The sequence below is a fragment of the Rana temporaria genome, chromosome 7 (assembly GCF_905171775.1).
Source record: "Rana temporaria chromosome 7, aRanTem1.1, whole genome shotgun sequence".
NCBI classification, from domain to species: Eukaryota; Metazoa; Chordata; class Amphibia; order Anura; family Ranidae; genus Rana; species Rana temporaria.
The window spans coordinates 15,063,521-15,086,914 of record NC_053495.1 but is presented as its reverse complement, the minus strand read 5'-3'; the positions used below and the strand labels follow the sequence as shown (position 1 = coordinate 15,086,914).

Here is a 23,394-nt window from a genome sequence, read left to right as displayed (position 1 = left end):
CTGAAAACCGAAATGGACAGTTCAGAAAAAATAAATAAAAAATTGTATTAATATGGCTGGTGTTTTTGCATTGACGTCCAGGGGGGACGCAATTTTGCACCAGACGTCCAGGAGGGGACGCAATTTTGCACCGGACGTCCAGGAGGGGACGCAATTTTGCACCGGACGTCCAGGAGGGGACGCAATTTTGCACCGGACGTCCAGGAGGGGACGCAATTTTGCAGGGGACGCAGCATGCCATTATTCTCACTTTTTTATGCATTGCCGACAAAAACGCAGATAACCCTATTTTCGGCAGCCAATATAATCGATGCATCACTACTTAAAATATTATGCAATTGGATAAAAGCATAACTAGAAGATGTATAGTGGAAATAAACAATGGCAGAAACCCAATAATTCCTTCAGATTCTGTAGCACTCATCCTCATGAAAGGAGCCTATATCCCATTACTTTCTGTCTGTACGTGCGGTTTGAAAACATTTTGAGTCCATAACAAAATTGGTCATCCCCACACTCTGTTAATGTACTTCACGATCACAAGTGTACCCAATGGCTCTCTTGGATGAACACCCTTAACGCATTTCACCCTGGCACCTTATTCATAAAGGCCACTACAATTAAGTCCTCAACAGGTTGAAACGCATTAGGGGGTGTTTTCCATGAGTGGAGACTAGGCTGAAGCCATTTGACAGACTTGTGATCGTGGAGTACATTAGAGCGCGGGGATGCGCAATTTTGCTGTGGACTGACTACTGAGCTATGAGCCTTACAAGCTAAAACCAACACCTGGTAGCCGTTACTGAACCAGCCAGAGGAACATACTGGGGTATCTGAGCAGTACTTTTTTTTTTTTAAGCGTTTTGTATAGATACATCACTGCTCACTATGGGGACACAATTGTGCAATTTATGACCTGCTGATTATCAAGTTTCAATAAACTTACCTCTTCACGAAGCATAGTGAACAAGAAGTTCATCATGACGGCATGTTTGCGAGGATACTTGTGACACAGAGCGCTGATCGCCTGTACAACAACCACCTGGAAGAAAGAAACGTCCACAAATGAACTCACCAATACATCAAACATTCGATTTGTGAAAGTACTTTAAAAAGGAGACGCTGTTACTAGAAGTTATATATGCATTTAATGCATGTTCTGTACCTGTAAAAGCCGCAGTTGTGTATACAGCTAAAAGGTCCGAGACTGCTGCTGGGCACCATCATCTTAAATGTGATGTCTGCAGCCTTAGCAGACTCAGAGCCGTCATTCAAGTATTACTCTAAAAGCAGGGGGTCCTCAAACTACGGCCCGCCCCTTAAAATAAAAAAGTTATATATATATATATATATATTAGCTGAATACCCGGCGTTGCCCGGTCTTCCTATCTTAACCTTTTCGGGAGGAAAATCATAGTAATATAAATATACCCATCTTTTATATAAGGGTGTAGGTAAGGGTTAATTTAACTTTCATATATTTTTATTTGGCATATAAGTAATATGTGTAGCAGGTATTATTGAAATATCTCCAGGCGTACAGAAGTTATGTGGGAACATACATTTCCCATTGATTTGCATGGGACTTTAAACAAAAACCCCGACCCTCACAAATGGGGGTAGTTAAGGGATAAATTAACTATCCTATAGTTTAAGTGGACATATAAGTAACATGTGACCAAGTGTTATCAAAATATCTACAGCCGTTTGGAAGTTATGAAGTAACATGTATTTCCCATAGAGTTGAATGGGACTTTAAAGGAAAACCCCGACCATGGCAAATGGGGGTGGGTAATGGTTAAACCACCTATCCTATGTTTGTTGCTGACATATAAGTAACATGTGTGCCAAGTTTCATGTTAATATCTTTAGCCGTTTGGACGTGATGCTGGAACATACATACATACATACATACATACATACATACACACACACACACACGTTGAGTTTTATATATATAATATATATATATATATATATATATATATATATATATATATATATAATCTCCATCAAGGACAGTACTCACACAAGAGCGCCATCTGCAGGCAATTTTTTTTAAACATTGGTATAAATTTCACTGTACTACCAATCTATATTTCATGCAATTTCTTAAAGCGGTGGTTCACCCTCCTTCACATCATTAGACCATTACATTCGGCATCGTAGCGCGAGCTACGGTATGCCGGTCTTAAATTTTTAATCCCCGTACTCACTGTGCTATCGATCATTGAAGAATCCGACTCCCGCGGGGAATGGGCGTGCCTATGGAGAGGGAGGATGATTGACGGCCGGCTCTGGCACGTCACGCTCCCCGAAGACAGCCGGAGTAGGTCTCGGCTCTTCACGGCGCCTGCGCACAGGCTATGCGCAGGCGCCGTGAAGAGCCAAGCCTATTTCGGCTATTTCCGGAGAAGCGTGACGTGCCAGGGCCGGCCGTCAATCACCTTCTCTCACCATAGGAACGCCCATTCCCCGGAATCTTCAATGAGCCATAGCACAGTGAGTACGGGGATAAAAAATGTAAGACCGGCATACCGTAGCTCGCGCTACGATGCCGAATGTAATGGTATAAAAAAAAAAAAAAAAAAAAATGTTTTTTTTTATAACAGGGTGAACCCCCGCTTTAACTTTTACTTATCAGATCAGTCTGACCTATAATTGGATTTTTGGTCACATTACAGGGAAGTTTCTGGCTGGAGAAATTATGTTCCTGCATCCAACGTGTGTATAAGACATTGAAAACGTCTGTCTGATGACGAAACGCATCCGGGAGGACGTGTAGTGACGTCACCACGCCGAGGAGGAAGGGCTCCGGTCACTTGCCGGCCGGCAATTTTTTACATGACTGATTTTAACTGTGTTTTTGTAAGTACAACTTACTTTTTTTAAATAAAATATGTTATGCGGAGTTACGCTATGTTACATCCTCTCTGTTTACACATGACCATTTGGTGGAGCTTGTGGACGTAAAGGAAGACAGTTCCAGTAATCTGTAACCTGTGGGTTCATTACAACGTTAAAGGCTGCGGCTGGGCTATAGCCGACTGCAAACTGAGCTTGCCCCGTCTGGTAAGCGGCTTTGATATCTGGTGGCGGGTCTTCACCGAGAGTGGCGGGTCTTCACCGAGAGTGTGCATTATTTATGAAAGTCACTGTGGTGGTTATGAGCACATCGTACAAGATCTACAGTGAAAGTGTACCCCTAGGACTGTATATACATGATTAAGAACTTTTAGTCTCAGTGGACTCTAAAAAGTTTTGGCGCAGCTTTAACCCCTTGGTGTGTATAAGAAGTGTCCAAAGTTTTCCCAAAAATGTAATTTGCATAACACTGTGCTAGAATAAAGCCAGGCTGCTGTCGTGGTTAATGCCCTCATTAGGTTCATCACCTCCCTTGGGCAGACCCTCCAAGCGAAGACCGCCTTTAAGCAACAGGTAATTGCGGTAAATACTGAAATCAAAGCCTAAACAATACGGATTCCATAAAAAAAAACTCCAAACCTTGAACTCGTCTGAGATTTCTGACATGAAGGATGAGATCTGTTTCATGAGCCGGTCAATACTGCTCTCACTTCCTGTCTTCAGCAGCGTGGTAATGGCCAAGGTAGCGATACTGCGGTTCGAATCCGTTACCAGATTTTCCAGGTCCAGGTTGCAGGCCGTTACAGCTGATGGATGTTTCATGGCCACCTACCGCATATGACAGAACAGAAATATTAGGATACAATGGACGTACGGTCTTCAAGGAGGTTAAAGCGGACCTTCTGTCTTTTTTTTTTTTATTAACTTTCCATCTATTAAATCTTCTGCCCCTGTTTTAACTTTGGATTTTTTTTCTGCCAGTAAATATCTTATACAGCCCACTTCCTGTTTCTTTTCTGGTCATCATGTACCGTTCTCCTGCTCAATCTCGCGAGAGTTTGCCAGGAAGGGAGGGGAGGGGGGGGGTGAGTCATAAGAGGGCCAATGAGAGCTGCAGAGCTGGAGGTGTGTGTAAATCCAGGAAGTGAACAGACAGCAGCTTCAGCTGCCCACAGTTCAAATGGCTGCAGCCTCAGTGGAGGGAGATTTCTGCAGCATATTTGGCAAGTACAGAATCACAGTATATATAAAATAATATGCAAAGTGGTTGGAGAGAAGCTTCAGAATGGCAAGGATGTGTTTATTACAAATTATGTGAGCAGACTGCAGTTCCTCTTTAAACAAATATTCAGCCCTGGTTTACACTGAAGCAATGTGGGAAATGCACAAGCATCGCTGCGTTTCCCTGCATCGCACTGCTTGGCAATCGCACGGCATCCCTGCAATTTGCTGTGTGTCAATGTTAGATTAACGACACCCCAAAACAGATTGCAAAACACAGTGCGATTGCCAGAATCGCATCTTATGGGTGTGAACACCCGTGTGATGCGATTCATGTGTAAAAAAAAAAAAAAAAGGGCCCTGCATCATTTTGGTGCGCATGCAATGCAATGTGAGCCATACAAAATGTAAGGCTCAAATCAGACATTGCATGTGATGTGCACAGGAATGCGGTGCGAATCACATGCAGCATTTCCCACACACCAGTGTGAACCTAGGCTAAAAAGATGACGACAGATCTCTTTATCCTGATCCAGCCCCACATATTTTTACTGAAAATAAGATAATATTGCAACAAATCTGATCTTTGGAAACATTATCCAACACTCAACAGCTTAACAATCTCTGAAATCTGATTGGTTGTTATGCGGTAGGCAGACAGACGTTTCATGGATAAGCCCTAGCGGCATCCTCTCCATTAGCTAACATTTTCCAAACTGGAGCAGATTACCTTGTTAAGGGTCCTGACAGCGGCATAGCGAAGGGCAGCTTTGGGGGAACTGCAGAAGAGCTGTAATACTAACAAAGAAAAAAATAAGGTAAGCAGAGAAATAGATGAAATGATACAACGAGCAACATCGGTAATGAAATATTCCAATAACAACCCTAGCTGATAAAATGGCAACCGCCAAACCATTTACTCAGATACCAGGGCCCTCCGATTCTTTCGGTATTGTAACTGTACTGTCTGTCCTCATGTTGTAAAGCGCTGTGCAAACTGTTGGCATTATTTAAATCCTCTTTTTTTTTTTTTGTAAATGTGATTGTATTACAATTACATTGTATTATACAATTACAATATGTAAAAGTGTATTATACAATTACATTACTAAAATATATATATATATATATATATATATATATATAAAATAAAGCAATGTAATAAATATATATATATATTTATTTATTATATATCTCTCTCTCTAATATATATATAAAATCTATGACCCAGATTCAGAGACAGCGGCGTATTTTTGTGCGGGCGTAGCACATCTCATATGCGCTACGCCGACGTAACTCTGAGAGGCAAGAGCAGTATTCACAAAGCACTTGCTCCCTAAGTTACGTCGGCGTAGCGTAAATGGGCCGGCGTAAGCCCGCCTAATTCAAATTAGGAAGGTAGTGGGCGTGTTGTATTAAAATTAGCCGTGACCCCGTGTAAATGAATTCCCGAACGAACGGCGCATGCGCACGCATGCTCAGAATCGCATCGATAATACTCCCTAAGATACGTCGGCTCAATGCTTTCAACGTGAACGTAACCTACACCCAGCCCCATTCACGTACGACTTACGTAAAATTCAACGGCTATTCCCGCGTCCATACCTTAACATGACTTACCCCTGCTTTATGAGGGGTAAACTTACGCCGGACGTACGCCTTACGTAAACAGCGTAGCTTACTGCGACGGGCGCAAGTACGTTCGTGAATCGGCGTATCTAGGTCATTTACATATTCGACGCGTAAATCAATGGAAGCGCCCCTAGCGGCCAGCGTAAATATGCACCCAAGATACGACGGCGTAGGAGACTTACGTCGGTCGGATGGAGCCAAAATTCAGGCGTATCTGGTTTTAAGAATACGGCGCATAGATACGACGGCGCATCCTAGAACTTACGCGGCGTAAGTTCTCTCTGAATCTGGCCCTCTCTCTATATATCACACAAAGGGGTTGCTTTACTAAAGGCAAATCCACTTTGCACTAAAAGTGCACTTGGAAGTGCAGTCGCTGTAAATCTGAGGGAAAGATCTGAAATCAGGGGAAGCTCTGCTGATTTTATCATCCAATCATATACAAGCAAAAATGCTTTTTTTTATTTTCCTTGCATGTCCCCCTCAGATTTACAGCGATTGCACTTCCAAGTGCACTTGTAGTGCAAAGTGGATTTGCCTTTAGTAAATCAACCCCAAAGGTTCATCTTTTAAGGGTAAAAGGTAAAGGGTAGCAGTTTGGTTGAGGTTTATTGCCATGTGTACCTTGGGGTCTGTGAGCCTTGTTTTTTTTTTTTTTTTGCCATAGAGACACACAAAGAGAGGAAAATGTCACCAATTGAATCTCAGACAGTGATAAAGACCTGACGGTTTCTAAACCTTTCCCATGCTATTTGGAAAAAAAATAATAATAAAAATAAAAAAGTGTCTAGAGTTGGGTTTTAAACCTGAAAGTGAACCCACCCAGCACCAGTTCAAGAATTTCAAAACTTCCTGCAGGCGGTAACACTGGGGGAAACTAAACTCAGGTCTCCAGTGCTGCAAAGCTTTTGGTATAAACACTAACCCAACATATTATCCATATTAGGTTTGCAATTTTAATAAAAAACCTAGAACCTGCCAACAGAGGTCACTAACCGGACACGGCGGGTGCCAGCTCCTTAGCGGTGCAGGAGGGAAGGTTGACGATGGCGGAGGCAGCTTCATAAACGACCATTTCATGTTTGTTTCTCAGGCAGCTCTCGATGAAATCAAACAAAGGACTTTCCCGGCTGAAAGAGAGAAAAGATACCAACTCACTCACAGATCTTTCCCAAATAATGTCTGAGCCAAGCATGGCCGAGCCTCTTACTTTCCATCCTCCTCTTCTAACAGCTTGCTGGCCACCCGGATCATCATGCAGTAAGCGAAAGGCGACTTCAGCCCGTGACGCATGAACTTACTCAGCATCTTGTTGACAGACAGGCGGTCGTTTTTACGTACGTGGTACAGCAATCCAAGAGCGTGATACTGAAGGAAGAAAAAAAGTAAATGTCATTATTTTGCACGAGAAACAAGCTGGAAAGGAAAGCTAAAAATGTCACAGGCATCACTCACCTGCACCATGATGTTATCACTGGATGCAGCTTCTTGGGCCTCATTAACCCAGCGCTTTACGACATCAAAACTGGTCTTCAACAGGTGCTACAGGACAGAGGAGAATGAGAAATATACTATATATTAGATTTTACCATGTAATAGAACCCCCCCCCCCCCCTTCCACATTTGAGCCTCATGTCCGACGAGGATACCCGTCATCAATCATGACTTTTCTCCAGTGCAATGCCAAAATAAAACCACAAAATTGTGATTGGTCATTTTGCATAACGTGCTTCTTCCCGAATTATTTAAAGCGGAGGTTCATCCTAAAAAACATCTATATACCATTAAATCCAGCATACTTCCGACATGTACAGTATGCTGGTATTTTTTTTTTCGCTGTACATACCGTTTTATAGTTCTTTTTCTTTTCTCACTCCCGCGGGGAATAGGCGTTCCTATGAAGAGGCGTAGATGATTTACGTGCGGATAAGGCGCGTCATGCGTTCCGAAAAAAGCCAGACTGGGACTCTGCGCTATACGGCGCCTGCGCACAGACTAGGAGCCGTGTAGAGCTGTATGTACAAAATACCAGCATACTGTACATGTTGGAAGTATGCTGGATTTAATGGTATATAGAAGTTTTAGGGTGAACCTCCGCTTTAAGGCGAGCCTTGCAGTAGAATGCAAGATCCGTTGACATCGTCTAGGCCAGTGGTTCTCAACCTGGGGTGTCGGGACCCCCTCAGGGGTCAAATGATGATTTGCCAGGAGTCACCAAATCCTGGGCTTTTCCTGAAGCCCACACTGCTCTCCCAGAAAGGGAGATAAGAGGGGGAGGAACAAAGAAAAAAGGGAGAGAAAGGAAAAAAAGAGAGAGCAAGAAAGACAGTTAGAGGGAGGGATGGGGGGGGGGGGGACAAGGAATTAGGATAGAGAGAGATGAAAGGGAAAGAAAGTTGAACAAAGAAAGAGGTACATCCTAAAATGTACCCTAAGGGGTTTTATTATTGTACGAGTGGAAAGCACTCAGGGAGCGCTAAATGTCCGTGGGTTAGGGGCGCAAATTACTTGTCTTGCCTTGGGTGCTGACAACCCACGATAGGAAAAGAATTTTACCATTGGGGGTCCCCACAACTTGAGAACCACTGGTCTAGGCCCTCTCCCAAATCGCCTACTAATCACCCGATAACTTAGAGGGGTTGTAAAGGTTTGTGTTTTTTCACCTTAATGCATCCTATGCTCTAATGCACATAGTGAGAAGCTCACAGTGTGAAGTCAAATCAGAGTAAGTCATTTTAGTATAGGATATTACAACTGTAGAAGATGGAAGGGAAGGCTGAAGTTCCGCTTTATCTGACCTCTATTCATGCTTCAAATTCTGAACTGAAATATTGCATTTCCACCACATAATAAAAGAGACGAGGAGGAGTACAGAGACACTTACCAGAGAGGAGACCAGGGCAGAGCTGGATACGCTGGGCACCTTGTCCACAATGGCCTGTTTCATGTAGCGCTCGATGGCCTGCAGCATGGTGCTCTATACAAACACACACATTACATTAGAACACATCACCAATTCCGATTGTTCATCTGAAAGGACAATAAAGCTGGAAAAATCAAACAACGTACATCTGTGATCTTACACAGCGCTCTTACGGCCGGACCTCTGTAACTGTCTTCTTTTCCCGTCATGTCTTTGGTTAAACTGTGAAGGAAAAAAAAAAAAAAATCACTTATATTTTCAGATATTTATCCACCGAACACTGTTACTGATTTTTTGTTTTTTTTTATCGACTAATTGATTAATTATAATGCACATACATTTTTCAGATCACCACTACCCTGTTTCCCCAAAAATAAGACCTACCCTGAAAATAAGACCTAGTGCTATTTTCCAGGAAGGCTGCAATATAAGCCCTACCCCGAAAATAAGCCCTAGTTAAAAATGCTTGTAAAATCCAATAATCCTCTATATTACAGTAGTTTATAATGTACAATATGTGTATTATAATGTACAACATCTCCCCCCCCCCCACTGTAATATCCACAGACATCTCCCCCCCCCCACTGTAATATCCACAGACATCTCCCCCCCCCACTGTAATATCCACAGACATCTCCCCCCCCCCCACTGTAATATCCACAGACATCTCCCCCCCCCCACTGTAATATCCACAGACATCTCCCCCCCCCACTGTAATATCCACAGTCATCTCCCCCCCCACTGTAATATCCACAGACATCTCCCCCCCCCCACTGTAATATCCACAGACATCTCCCCCCCACTGTAATATCCACAGACATCTCCCCCCCTGTAATATCCACAGACATCTCCCCCCCCCACTGTAATATCCACAGACATCTCCCCCCCCCACTGTAATATCCACAGACATCTCCCCCCCCACTGTAATATCCACAGACATCTCCCCCCCCCCACTGTAATATCCACAGACATCTCCCCCCCCCCCACTGTAATAGCCACAGACATCTCCCCCCCCCCACTGTAATAGCCACAGACATCTCCCCCCCCCCCCACTGTAATAGCCACAGACATCTCCCCCCCCCCCACTGTAATAGCCACAGACATCTCCCCCCCCCCACTGTAATAGCCACAGACATCTCCCCCCCCCACTGTAATAGCCACAGACATCTCCCCCCCCCCACTGTAATAGCCACAGACATCTCCCCCCCCCACTGTAATAGCCACAGACATCTCCCCCCCCCCCACTGTAATAGCCACAGACATCTCCCCCCCCCCACTGTAATAGCCACAGACATCTCCCCCCCCCCACTGTAATATCCACAGACATCTCCCCCCCACTGTAATATCCACAGACATCTCCCCCCCACTGTAATATCCACAGACATCTCCCCCCCACTGTAATATCCACAGACATCTCCCCCCCACTGTAATATCCACAGACATCTCCCCCCCACTGTAATATCCACAGACATCTCCCCCACTGTAATATCCACAGACATCTCCCCCCCACTGTAATATCCACAGACATCTCCCCCCCACTGTAATATCCACAGACATCTCCCCCCCCCCCCACTGTAATATCCACAGACATCTCCCCCCCCCCCACTGTAATATCCACAGACATCTCCCCCCCCCACTGTAATATCCACAGACATCTCCCCCCCCCACTGTAATATCCACAGACATCCCCCCCCCCCACTGTAATATCCACAGACATCTCCCCCCCCCACTGTAATATCCACAGACATCTCCCCCCCCCCCACTGTAATATCCACAGACATCTCCCCACTGTAATATCCACAGACATCTCCCCCCCCCCCCACTGTAATATCCACAGACATCTCCACAGACATCTCCCCCCCACTGTAATATCCACAGACATCTCCCCCCCCCCCCCCCACTGTAATATCCACAGACATCTCCACAGACATCTCCCCCCCACTGTAATATCCACAGACATCCTCGGATTGCGAGTAACACGGTTAACGAGCGTTTCACAAAACAAGCACTGTATTTCGTGACTCGGTTTGCGAGTGTTGTCTCGCAAAACGAGCACGATTCAGGCCAAAGCGGTGTGCAGTACCGCTTTTGGCCTGAATTGGGGGGTGCCGGAGCCGAGCCGAACGTGTCGCCGGAAAGACCAGAGGACAGCACAGCTGATCTTGGCAAATCTAGGGTAGGAAGTCTTTCCGAGGTCAGCCGAAGTGTCCTTGGGCCTTTTCAGACGTTTCCGAGGCTCTCCGGCGCCCTCCACCTCTGGCCGCATGCAGTATTGCATCCCTCTGAAGTCAATGCGGAGCAAATTATGTTCGTTTCCATTGACTTCAATGCGAGTATTTTGGATTACAAGCATTCCCCTGGAACGGATTATGCTCGTAATCTGAGGTTCCAGTGTATATAGATTATAGCTTGTAGGTGCGATAACTTTCACACAAGCCAATCAATATACACTTATTGGTTGTTTTTTTTTGTTTGTTTATCAAAAACATGTAGCAGAATATGTTTTGGCCCAAATTTTTTAAGAAATTCGATTTTTTTTTTTTTTTTATTGGATGTTTTATAGCAAAAAAAGTATATATATAAAAAAAGATATACATTTTGTGTACAGTTTTTCATGACTGAGCAAAAGTAGCATAGTGCAGATTAGCAAAAAAATTGCCTAGTCATAAAGGGGGTAAAATCTTCCGGAGGTAAAATGGTTAAATGATTTAGTTGGACATGCTGGGATAGGTAGCTGCACTGTACTACTCAGTTATTCTCCGCTTTGCTAATCTGACAGATAATCTCTGCACTTGCTTACTGGGCACATATACCCCCCTCCTGCCCAGGCGAAATTTCAGCTTTCGGCACTGCGTCGCTTTAATTGACAATTGTGTGGTCCTGCGACGTGGCTCCCAAACAAAATTTACGTCCTTTTTTCCCCACAAATAGAACTTTCTTTTAGTGGTATTTGATCACCTCTGTGGTTTTTATTTTTTGCGTTATAAACAAAAATAGAGCGTCAATTTTGAAAAAAAAAAAAAAAAAAAAAAAAAAAACACAATATTTTTTACTTGTTGCTATAATAAAATATCCAATTTAAAAAAAAAAAAAAAAATCTCAGTCTAGGTCGATTCGTATTCTTCGACATATTTTTGGTAAAAAAAAAAAAAAACGCAATAAGCGACTGGTTTGCGCAAAAGTTATATAGCCTACAAAATAGAGGACATCATTTTTTTTTTTTTTTTACTAGTAATGGCGGCGATCTGCGATTTTTATTGGGACTGCGACATTATGGCGGACACGTCTGACTCTTTTGGCACCATTCACATAGCGATCAGAGCTATAAATATGCACTAATTACTGTATAAATGTGACTGGCAGGGAAGGGGTTAACTCTAGGGGGCGAGGAAGGGGTTAAATGTGTAGCCTAGTGAATGTTCTAACTGTAGGGGGAGGGGACTGACTGGGGGAGGTGACCGATCGGTGTCCCTATGTACAAGGGACACAGCATCGGTCTCCTCTCTCCCTGACAGGACGTGGATCTCTGTGTTTACACACACAAATCCACGTCCTTGTCTGTGTAACTGCCAATCGCGGGTGCCTGGCGGACATCGAGGCCGCCATGCACGCGCATCGGCATCTCAGTGATGCGGCGGGCACGTGCGTCCCCCAGTGGCTAGAGGCCGTATATAGACGGCCTCCCAGCAATTGGCATCCACACTGCGGCCATACAAAGTCGTACGGCCGGCAGGAAGTGGTTAATATAAGCCCTAAAGTGATCCTGTACTAAAACACTGAACAGGGGACTCACCTGCTGGTGACAATGATAACGTCCTCAGAAATGGTGGCCATCTCCTTTATGGTGAGGTAGCACATCCTGCGCAGTGTGGGCTGAAGAAAAACACAAGACATGGAGATTAATTAATAAACAAATCATCAAGGCACCCTTCACTTTTCATAAACTAGAACCTTATCCCAGACCTTTAAGGCTCAGGTTTTTCCTTCATGCATTCTACGCATTAAGGCAGGGCTGTCAAACTCAATTTCATTGTGGGACGCATCAGCATTATGATTTCCCTCAAAAGGGCCGGTTGTATGTGTAAGATTAGATGTCCAGCGCATCCCCTCCCCTTACATTAGATGTCAAGAGCCACCCCACCATCAGACGTTGAGTTCCCCACTCTCCCTTACATCACAGTGCACCCCCTTTCCTTATGTTGGGAAGAAGCTGGATGCATTGCTTGAAAGCAGAAAGTAAGGGTCTGGAGGAGGACGGAGCTCTCATGCAGCTGCAGGGCCACATGAAATGGCCTGGAGGGCCAGATTCGGCCCGCGGGCCTTGTGTTTGACACCTGTGCATTAAGGTAAAAAAAAACCCTAATACTCACCTAAGCTTCCTCTTGATCCAGCAAAGTGCACGAGAGCTGAGCTTGTCCCAGGTCTCTTATTCATTATTGGCTCCAGCTACTGTCAATTACTGCCAGGGAGCCAATGAGGAAAGAGTTGTGGCGGGTCTGAGCCACAGCTCTGTTTTTATGGATGCATAGAGCAGGGGTTGGGAGTGAGCATGCACCAGTGTCCCCAGAGAAAACAGCTTGCTATTGGGGGCACTGGCTGAAGGAGGAGCCACCAATAGAAAGCTCTATTTGTGTGAAAAAAAAAAGGACGTCAATTGTGTTTGGGAGTCACGTCGCACGACCGCGCAATTGTCAGTAAAATCGACGCAGTGCAGTGCTGAATCGCAAAAAAGTGGCCTGGTCTTTGACCAGCCAAATGGTCCGGGGCTGATATGGTTAAATAGACCAGCCAAAAAGCAATTTATTTGGAATCACCCAAGAAGGTGCCTACTGTAGGGGACGACACTTACGTCATTGGACTGGAACAGCTTGGTCATAGCGAAGAAGGCTTCTGTTGCTTCTGTAGCACCCATGTGCTCACCCTACAGAGGAAAGATAAAAAAAAAAAAAAAATGTAAAATCTGGATCCCTAATCCCAGCTTTCTCCAAACCTAATTGGACAGAAAAATGATGAGGTTGGTCTTACCTGGTTGATCAGGTAGAGTATCTTGGTCAGGATATGAGCACATTTTCGGGGGTTGATTGGAGTCTCGTTAAACAGACGAGCCTAAGAAACGAACAAAGTGCAACAGGCGTGAGAAGGAGACTACAAACCCCCCACACCGGTCAGAACGCAGATAATAAATATCAAGGGATCACCACTTGCTGACCACGCACTGCAGAGATTTTATAATATACAGTGGTACCTCATGGGCAGCACAGTGGTGTAGTGGTTAGCACTTTCACCTAGCAGCAAAAGGGTCACTGGTTCGAATCCCGACCACGACACCATCTGCTTGGAGTTTGCATGTTCTCCCTGTGTCTGCGTGGGTTTCCTCCGGGTATTCCGGTTTCCTCCCACACTCCAAAGACATGCTGGTAGGTTAAAGTGGAGTTCCACCCATAAATATAACATTACATCAGTAGTTTTAAAAAAATGTCATTAGTCCTTTAGGAATTTTTTTTTTTTTTTTTTTAGATGCCTTCGAAGTGTTGTTGCTAGGCAGAATAGTTAATCTTCCCTCTTCCTGCACCTAGGTGCTTAAGCTTTCCTAACCTACACCGCACAGACTCCTGGGAATGTAGTGGGTGTAACTTTCCAGGAGTCTGTGCATTCCCCAGTCTCAAAGAATCATGTGACTTGGACAGCACAGGTGCTGAAACCTGATCTGACACTGCTTGTGCAGCACGGAGCATGTGCAAGATTTGCAAGGCTGAAATCCAGGAAGTCATACAGTCTGGCTTCATGATGCCCACACTTAAGATGGCCCCAGTCAATTTCTATTTTATAAAGTGTCTAAATGCTGTAACAACCTAACAAAACGGACCTTAGTTTTCAGACTAACTTTACTAGAATACATTAAGCTTGTGTATTACAGGGGTATTTATATTTAAATATGAAATTGTGGCTGGAACTCCGCTTTAATTGGATCCTGGCCAAATTGGCCCAGTATATATGTATATATGTATATATGTGTGTCCCAAGCATGTCAAGATCCTACAGGGGGGAAAGGACCGCACCAGCCAGGAAGACACTGGCTGCAAAAAGCGCCTAGAGGCGATTCAGTTCGCATGTGTAGCGCTATACAAGTCACTCATTCATTCAACGTCAGTTTACGAGCTTTTTGAAAGACGAGCAACTTTAAAGAATTCTGTCTCGGTTTGCGAGTGTTGTCTCGCAAAACGAGCAGAATTTAAGCTAATGGGGCGTGCAGTACCTCATTTGGCCTGAGGTGGGGGCACCGGAGCCGAGCAGAGCCGAACGTCGGCGATCACAGCTGATCGGCGCCGTTCGGAAATGCAAGAAAGCGCCCGAGGACAGCCGAAAGCCGCTGATCGGAAATGCAAGAAGAGGCCCGAGGTCAGCCAAAGTGTCCTCTGGCCTTTGAGCGTTTCCGAGGCTCCCCCCCGCCTCTGGCCGCATGCGGTATTGCATGCCATTGAAGTCAATGCGGAATGAATTATTTTAGTTTCCATTGACTTCAATGGGGAAACTCGCTTTGCTATGCGAGCATTTTGGATTACGAGCATTCTCCTGGAACGGATTATCCTCATAATCCCAGGTTCCACTGTATAGGGAAGCTTCAGAATGGCAAAGATGTTTTTATTTTATGACAAATTATGTGAGCAGACTGCAGTTCCTCTTTAAATTCTGCTGGAAATATTTTACAATCATGCAGATCTCTTTTGTGTTAAGATGGCCGCAGATGGGACTGGCTCAGATTTGATCCATCTATATCAGGGATATGCAATTAGCGGACCTCCAGCTGTTGCAGAACTACAATTCCCATGAGGCATAGCAACACTCTGACAGCCACAAGCAGGACACCCAGAGGCAGAGGCATGATGGGACTTGTAGTTTTGCAACAGCTGGAGGTCCGCTAATTGCCTATCCCTGATCTATATGCAGGCTGGTTGTATTGAAGTCAATCCATCTGATTTTTTTGAATGCGATTACTGCCGGGCGTTATATCTCCTAGCAGTTTATTGTGTTCTGCAGGGAAGGCTCCCCACCAGCAGGACACAATAGCACTGCTGGAGGGATTTTTCCCATCTGTCTGTGTTGATGGGGGAATCTAATGCTTTTTTTCTTTCCTGCAACCTGTGGTTGCAGGAAAGGAAATTGCATCATCGATGGCTTGCTTTAGAGAAAACGATCGTCTTGTCTATTGGCAGACTTCCTGTGCATGTGAAGCTCACCTCCTGGAGGACCGCGCTCTTTTCAAGGTGCTGGAAAGGATTGGAGCCACCACCTGAAATCACAAAGGAAAACTATTCAAAGTGCATGTCAGGGCAAGAGAACAAACAAACATATTCAGTACATCTCTCCAATACACAGACATCTCCTTATATCTTGTAGGCCACAAGTCCAGAAAAATATAACAAGCTGAAAATGCCCTTCAGACCCCTCCCCCCATGTTATAAAGATGAGGAGACGAAGAGGTGCTCTGTAGTCCTAACATCCTAGGGCAGTGATGGCGAACCTTGGAACCAGGTGTCTTGGAACTACATTTCCCATGATGCTCCTGCACTCTGCAGTGTAGTTGAGCATCATGGGAAATGTAGTTCCGAAACATCTGGAGTGGAATGTATTGTTTTGAATAGAGCGGGGAAAGGGATATGATTATAACCAGTGATCGATTCTAAACATTCACATAGACAGGAGGAGGGGAGGGGGGGGGCAATCTTTCAAATGTTGACATCCACCCATCAAGGCATTTCTATAGCTCCTCCCAAGAGCCAGCCCACTGCTTGTATCAGGGATGAGGTCGGGGTGCTATGATCTCTTCAGGAAGAAATGTACAGCCCCATGCAGGCCCCTCCCACCCACCAGTCATGTTTCGTCTGCATTGCATAGAAAAGCACGAGACCCAGTAATGACATCACTGGCTCTAAAACAAGTCATGTAATGCAAAGGTTTTATTTCAAAAAGTGTTCATGGTTTTTTTAAATGTTATTTAAAAAAAAAAAGGATACAAAAAATTAACCAACATGTCCTACTTACCTCCACTGGGCAGTTCGTTTTGGCCCTGATCCTCCTCTTCTGGGGTCCCACGGCGGCTGTCCCGGCTCCTCCCCGCAATAGCCAACCCCCTCTGGGAAGCTCTCTCCCGAGGGGGTTACCTTGCGGGCGCGCTCCCGTGTCATACACTCGGCGTCCATAGACACAGAATGTATGACTCGGTCTCACCCCCCACGGCGGCCACGTCACTGGATTTGATTGACAGCAGTGGGAGCCAATGGCTGCGCTGCTATCAATCTATCCAATCAAAGCAGAGACTCCATGGAGAAGAGGGGGAGGGGGGATAGAAGGCATTAAGGTGAAAAAACATGGACCTTTACAACCCCTTTAAATTCAGCTTTAACCCCTTGCTTCCCAGCCTATAGCAAAATGACCCTGGGGCCGGCCTCTCGTCGATGCGGGTGGACGTCATATGGATGTCCTCCGTCATCGGGGTGATCAAAGTACCAACCCGCTGCCGGTGTTCTAACGAGCTGGTTCCTACCATCGATATGGTTCCGAGCCGACGGAAAACTCCGAGCGGGAACAGCTGTTTGTCAGCTGTAGACGCGCTCGCTCCCGATGGCCGATTATACACTCTATAGTACACGCCGCTCTACACAGCAAGGGGCGGATGTTATATTGACCAGTGTTTTATTGATTGGTTATCCACGCCGCGGATAACCAATCAAAAAAGCACTGCTCAATATCACATCTGCCCCTTGCTGTGTAGAGCGGCGTGTACTATAGAGCGCCGTGCATAAGCAGGTATCGGGAGCGAGCGCGTCTAAGCTGGCAATCAGCTGTTGAGCCTCGGAGATTTCCGTGGCCTCCTACTGCGCCGTCGAGGCAGGAACCATATCGATGTAGGAACCAGCTCGACAAGACACCGGTACTATGTGACCGCTGTAACCAATCACAGCGGGTCACATGACAGTTGTAAGCAACGGATGGCTTCCTTTCATACCATCCATTGTCTAGATTTGTGTTGCTAGCTGCGATTGATCACATGGTACAGTCTGAGCCAATCACAGCTAATCACAACAAAACAGAGTGAATCATTCAGTAAAATGCCTGCAAATAGCAATAAAGTTCATCGCTATAAGCAAACAGTGGGGATTATTTACTAAATTTGCACTACAAGTGGAAAGTGCAGTTTCTGTAAATCTGAGGGGTAGATCTGAAATGAGGGGAAGCTCTGCTGATCCAATCATGTGCAAGCTAAAATGCCGTTTTATATTTTCCTTGCATGTCCCCCTCAGATTTACAGCGACTGCACTTTCAGTGCAATTTCAAGTGTGCAAAGTGGATTTGCCTTTCGTAACCCCCAGTGTGTAAAAAAAATAAATAAATCCTGATCACTTCCCCATAGTACAATGTTACTATGGTAACGTTATATTGCTCTGGTCAAAGTGTGTTTGTAAAAATTAAAAAAAAATATATATATAAATAATGTTATTTTTTTATTTTTTTTGTACTGTCGCCAGTCAGTGTCCCTGATCGCCACTACACCCGTTATCTGATAACGCTCTACTGCACTAGTGACAGTATGTAAAAAAAAAATTAAAAATTACAAAAAAAAAAATTTACAACTTCAAAAAACTCGCCATGCCTCTTACTAAATAACTCGGACTGTCTACTTTCCAAAAAAATGGGTCATTTGGGGGATATTTGTCCTATCCCGACAGTTTTGTGCCTCAAGAAATTAAATAGGCCGTCCATACATGAGGATTGATCAATTTTCAGATATATATATCCCATAGCTTGTGTGGACTCTATAACTTTCCTACACACTAAATAATACACGCGGTTTCCGTTTATTTTCACCAATGAAATGTAGAAGAATACATTTTGGGGGTTGTTGCGTTCAGCAGGCAGTGCCACCCAAGGGTTACAACAGACATCCCCTCACCGTCTGTCAAACACCCTCTGAAAAGTGATCCCATCACAGATCACTCTTCAAAGGGCAATGCAATAGTAAACTAGCCCCCTTAGGACTGTCGGGCCTCTGCAGAGAGACCACTGCTTACACACACACACGGAAAGGGTCATTCCCTGCAGCATGCTGGCAGGTGACCGGCTTTAATACCAAGGCTGTGGCTGCTTTAGGAAATCACCTGTAAGACATGGAACAGACATTGTGCGGACGCCCCTGGAATGTATTTATCAGATATAAAGGAGAACTTCAATGGGGCTTCACACTGATAATTCAGAGCTATCAGGAAGTGCCATACATTATATAATACAGACCACCCAAGGCATGCTGGGAGTTGTAGTCCCACACCCAGCCAATGGCCCAGAGATGGAGAGATGTCCCTGGAAATAATCACACCCCCTCCTTGGACACATATCACCCCCCCCCCCCCAATGTCTCCCTGGAGATCAGAGCTCCATACCAACCTGTGCCCAGGCCCTGGCACACCTCAACCCTGCCCCCCACCCAGGACTCTGGCCCCTGACACACATCCTCCTTAGGGCCACGGTCCCCCCAGCGCTCTCACCGGACTCCTCGTCCTTCTTATCGAACTTCTTCAGCATCTCCGACCCCGGCTACAGACAACTCGGCCACTTCCTGCCAGCCTGTCACCGGGACACGTCACTCCTGACAACATAGGCCACGCATGCGCGACGCCCGAATGGAGGGTGGGTTCCCGCACATGCGCGCTAAGCCGCGGCGCTGCCAGGCATGCGTGCTGGAGAGCCGGGCTGATGACTGCAACAATTGTGCTACTTCTCCGGGTTATGTGTGCACCGTGCGCCCTCTGATGGCCAATCTCTGAACTGTACGGCAAGCTCAGCATCCACGGCTGGCTGTAAACATGACTTGGGGGAAAATAAAGATGTTGGCAATATCGTTGTCTTTATTTCTTCGCACTTCTCTTCTCTCTTCTCGTTTTCTTTCCTGTTCTCTTTCCTTTCTATTCAGCATTCCTTTGTTTTTCCTTTCATCTTTCTTTCCTTTAATTTTCCTTTTCACTCCCTTTCTATTCCTTTCCTCTTTTTTTCATTTTCCTTTCCTCTTCCTTTCCTTTTCTTTCTGCTTTCCTTCATTTCCCTTTCCCCTTACATTCCTTTCCTTTCATTTTTATTTCCTTTCTCCTTTTCATTTCCTTTCATTTTTATTTCCTTTCTCCTTTTCCTTTCCTTTCATTTTTATTTCCTTTCTCCTTTTCCTTTCACAGTTCCTTTCCTTTATCTTTCCTTTTCCCTCTCTTCTTTTCCTTTCAAATTTTCTTTCCTTTCATTTTCCGTTCCTTCCCTTTCCTTTTGTCTCCTCTCCTTTCTTTTCTCCGTTCCTTTCCTCTTCCTTTCCTTTCACATTTTATTTCCTTTCCTCTTCTTTTCCCTTTCCTTTCCCTTCCTTTAATTTTTCTTTCCTTTTCTTTTCTTTTTTTTTTACTTCCTCATCTTTTGATTCACTTTCCTTTTCCTTTCCTCTTTTCCTTTCCTTTCTCTATCCACTTTCCTTCCTTCCTTTCCCTTTCCCCTTGCTTTCCTTTTACATTTAATTTCCCTTTTTCTTTCTTCCCTTTCTTCTTCCTTTCCTTCCTCTTTCCGCTTTATTTCCTTTTCCTTTCCTTTCCTACTTACCTTCCTTTTCCTCTCCTCTTCATATTATTTCACATTTTATTTCCTTTCGTCTTTTCTTTTTCCTTTCTATTCCCTTCCTTTGATTTTTCTTTCCTCTTCTTTTCATTTTACTTTCCTCTTCTTTCCTTTTTTCCCTTTCTTTTCTTTTCTTTTCCTTTCCACTTTCCCTTTCTTTCCTTTTCCACCTACCTTCCCTTTCCTTTCCTCTTCTTTTCCTTTCCCTTTCCTTTAATTTTCCTTTCCCCTTCTTTTTATTTTCCTTTTCACTTCTGTTCCTTTTTACCTTTCCTTTTCTTTTCATTTGCCTTATCGCTTTCCTTTCCTCTCCATTCCTTTCCTCTTCCTTTCCTTTCACATTTCATTTCCTTTCCTCTTCCTTTTTTTTCCTTTAATTTTTCCTTTCCTCTTCTTCATACAATGTATAAACAGAAGATCAGTCATTTCCCCTAGTGAGGCCACCCCCCTACAGTTAGAACACACCCAGGGAACATACTTAACCCCTTCCCCGCCCCCTAGTGTTAACCCCTTCCCTGCCAGTGGCATTTTTATAGTAATCCAATGCATTTTTATAGCACTGATCGCTATAAAAATGCCAATGGTCCCAAAAATGTGTCAAAAGTGTCCGAAGTGTCCGCCATAATGTCGCAGTACCGAAAAAAAAATCGCTGATCGCCGCCATTACTAGTAAAAAAAAAAATATTAATAAAAATACCTCCTATTTGTAAACGCTATAACTTTTGCGCAAACCAATCAATTTTTACGAAAAATATGTAGAAGAATACGTATCGGCCTAAACTGAGGAAAAAAATGTTTTTTATATATATATATATTTGGGGGATATTTATTATAGCAAAAAGTAAAAAATATTGCATTTTTTTCAAAATTGTCGCTCTATTTTTGTTTATAGCGCAAAAACTAAAAACCGCAGAGGTGATCAAATACCACCAAAAGAAAGTTCTATTTGTGGGGAAAAAAAGGACGCCAATTTTGTTTGGGAACCACGTCGCACGACCGCGCAATTGTCAGTTAAAGGGACGCAGTGCCGAATCGCAAAAAGTGCTCTGGTCTTTGACCAGCAATATGGTCCGGGGGTTAAGTGGTTAAAAAATAAAACAAATGCAGCCATCACATCTAGGAATTGGTAAGATATTTGCTTTTGGGTTTAATATCGCTTTAAGCTTCCTGTAATTAGATTTATTTCACAGAGAAGAGAGGTGTACATACCATAGGGGTGGTCATACAGGAAGATCATGTCCAGTGTTGGACTCCCTCCACTCAGCGCGGCAGCGTGTGACAGTCCCGATCAATCCGCTGTCGGTCGCGTCACCTGTACACAGGTAGCTGTACTTTGAACAAATGTCATAAACTGCAGACTTATCTGATTGTCCGACTCAAATATATCCTTATCCCAGGCTGGAGGGCCAGCCATTTAAAGGGCCAGGCGGGTCAACATTACTTACTCAGCTCAGAGTTTTCGCACCGGCGGTGTCACAATTCAGCTGGGAATATTCCGAAATGTGTTTATATATAAATACAAATCCAGCCAGGCATCCGGTTTTACCGGTTAATTTAGGGACCAGGGCTCTGAATATTCATTTTTGTTCTGCTCATGCACATCTGAATTATGTAGAAAGCAACAATTTGAGTTCAGGTATGACACCTCATCGGGTCTCCATGGCTGCCCGAGAGCCGGCGGTGACTTGTCGGTATGGTTCCTCTATCGAGATGGTTCCTGTAAGGACTGCGCTGGCGCAATCCATGCCGACGGAAATCTCCGAACCTCGGCCGGCATCCAGGCTCATTCCTTAAAGCGGAGGTTCACCCTAAAAAACAACTTTGTACCATGCCATCCAGCATACTAGCGTCAGCTACAGTATGCCTTTATTTTATTTTTTTGCGCTGTACTTACAGTTTAATCCTTTAGTTTAGTTTCAGACTCCCCGCGGGGAGTAGGCGTTCCTATGAAGAGGGGAACATGATTGACGGCCGGCTATGGCGCGCCACGCGTTCCGAAAATAGCCGGAGTAGGACTCGGCTCTTCACGGCGCTATACGGCGCCTGCGCACAGACTAGGAGCTGACTGCGCAGGCGCCGTATAGATCCAAGTCCTATTTCGGCTATTTTCGGAACGCGCGACGCGCCATAGCCGGCCGTCAATCATGTTCTCCTCTTCATAGGAACGCCTACTCCCCGCGGGAGTCTGAAACGAAACTAAAGGATTAAACTGTAAGTACAGCGCAAAAAAATAAAATAAAGGCATACTGTAGCTGACGCTAGTATGCTGGAATGGATGGTAGACCAAGAAACATTTTTTTTTAGGGTGAACTCCCGCTTTAACATCCCCGTGGGTTGGAGGATGTTAAAAAAAGAGCCAGGAGGCCGAGCGAGCGTAGCGAGCCGTCCGAGCGCAGCGACGCAGCGACGCAACGTTGCCCTGGAGGTTCGTGATTTCCGTCGGCAAGGATTGCGCCTGCGCAGTCCTTTCAGGAACCATCTCGATAGCTGGAACCATATCGTCAGATCACCAGGCATAAAATGTACGTCCGACCCACATTTTTCCTTTTATAGTTTTGCATGGATCAGTAAGGGTTTAGAGCCCCTATCAGGTTTTTACTGCTATCTGGAGCTCCATTAGAGAGATTTACAGACAGAAATGAACATTATTTTCTTTAGTAGAAAGATATATATTTTTTTAAAGGTAAATACTATTTAAACTTTCACTGCTATGACCTCCAGTGTCCAGGATAAAGTGGGGGGGTATTAATCTTTGAAGCCAGTGACCAGCAATGTGTGATGGAGGCCTAACAGTACTGACATCAATGCACCGGTGTCAGAGGATGCAATAATAACCCCCAGCTTTGTGTGGGTGGCCACAATATTTACCCCTGGAACTGATGTCAGTAGACGCAATATAACCCCCAGCACTGGTGCCAGTGGACGCAATATAACCCCCAGCACTGGTGCCAGTGGACGCAATATAACCCCCAGCACTGGTGCCAGTGGACGCAATATAACCCCCAGCACTGGTGTCAGTGGACGCAATATAACCCCCAGCAATGGTGCCAGTGGACGCAATATAACTCCCAGCACTGGTGCCAGTGGACGCAATTTAACCCCCAGTA

General features: G+C 44.9%; 1 protein-coding gene across 2 annotated transcripts in view; it reads right to left on the bottom strand.

Moving 5' to 3' along the window:
• The window catches only part of COPG1 (COPI coat complex subunit gamma 1), a 37,794-nt gene extending 16,219 nt beyond the window's left edge, over window positions 1-21,575 (bottom strand). The window contains exons 1-13 of one of the 2 annotated variants that reach the window (XM_040358954.1): window positions 21,497-21,575; window positions 15,880-15,932; window positions 13,667-13,747; window positions 13,491-13,562; window positions 12,435-12,514; window positions 8,788-8,863; window positions 8,603-8,695; window positions 7,174-7,260; window positions 6,929-7,086; window positions 6,715-6,848; window positions 4,817-4,884; window positions 3,505-3,693; window positions 947-1,042 (exon numbers count right to left, since the gene is read on the bottom strand). In XM_040358954.1, coding sequence (XP_040214888.1) covers window positions 947-1,042; window positions 3,505-3,693; window positions 4,817-4,884; window positions 6,715-6,848; window positions 6,929-7,086; window positions 7,174-7,260; window positions 8,603-8,695; window positions 8,788-8,863; window positions 12,435-12,514; window positions 13,491-13,562; window positions 13,667-13,747; window positions 15,880-15,932; window positions 21,497-21,524 — 1,215 coding nt within the window. In that variant the 5' untranslated portion in view covers window positions 21,525-21,575. Of the gene's footprint in view, window positions 1-946; window positions 1,043-3,504; window positions 3,694-4,816; window positions 4,885-6,714; window positions 6,849-6,928; window positions 7,087-7,173; window positions 7,261-8,602; window positions 8,696-8,787; window positions 8,864-12,434; window positions 12,515-13,490; window positions 13,563-13,666; window positions 13,748-15,879; window positions 15,933-19,182; window positions 19,304-21,496 lie in introns of those variants that run through there. The other variant, XM_040358953.1, reaches the window with a different exon arrangement.
• Window positions 21,576-23,394: the final 1,819 nt, after the last annotated feature.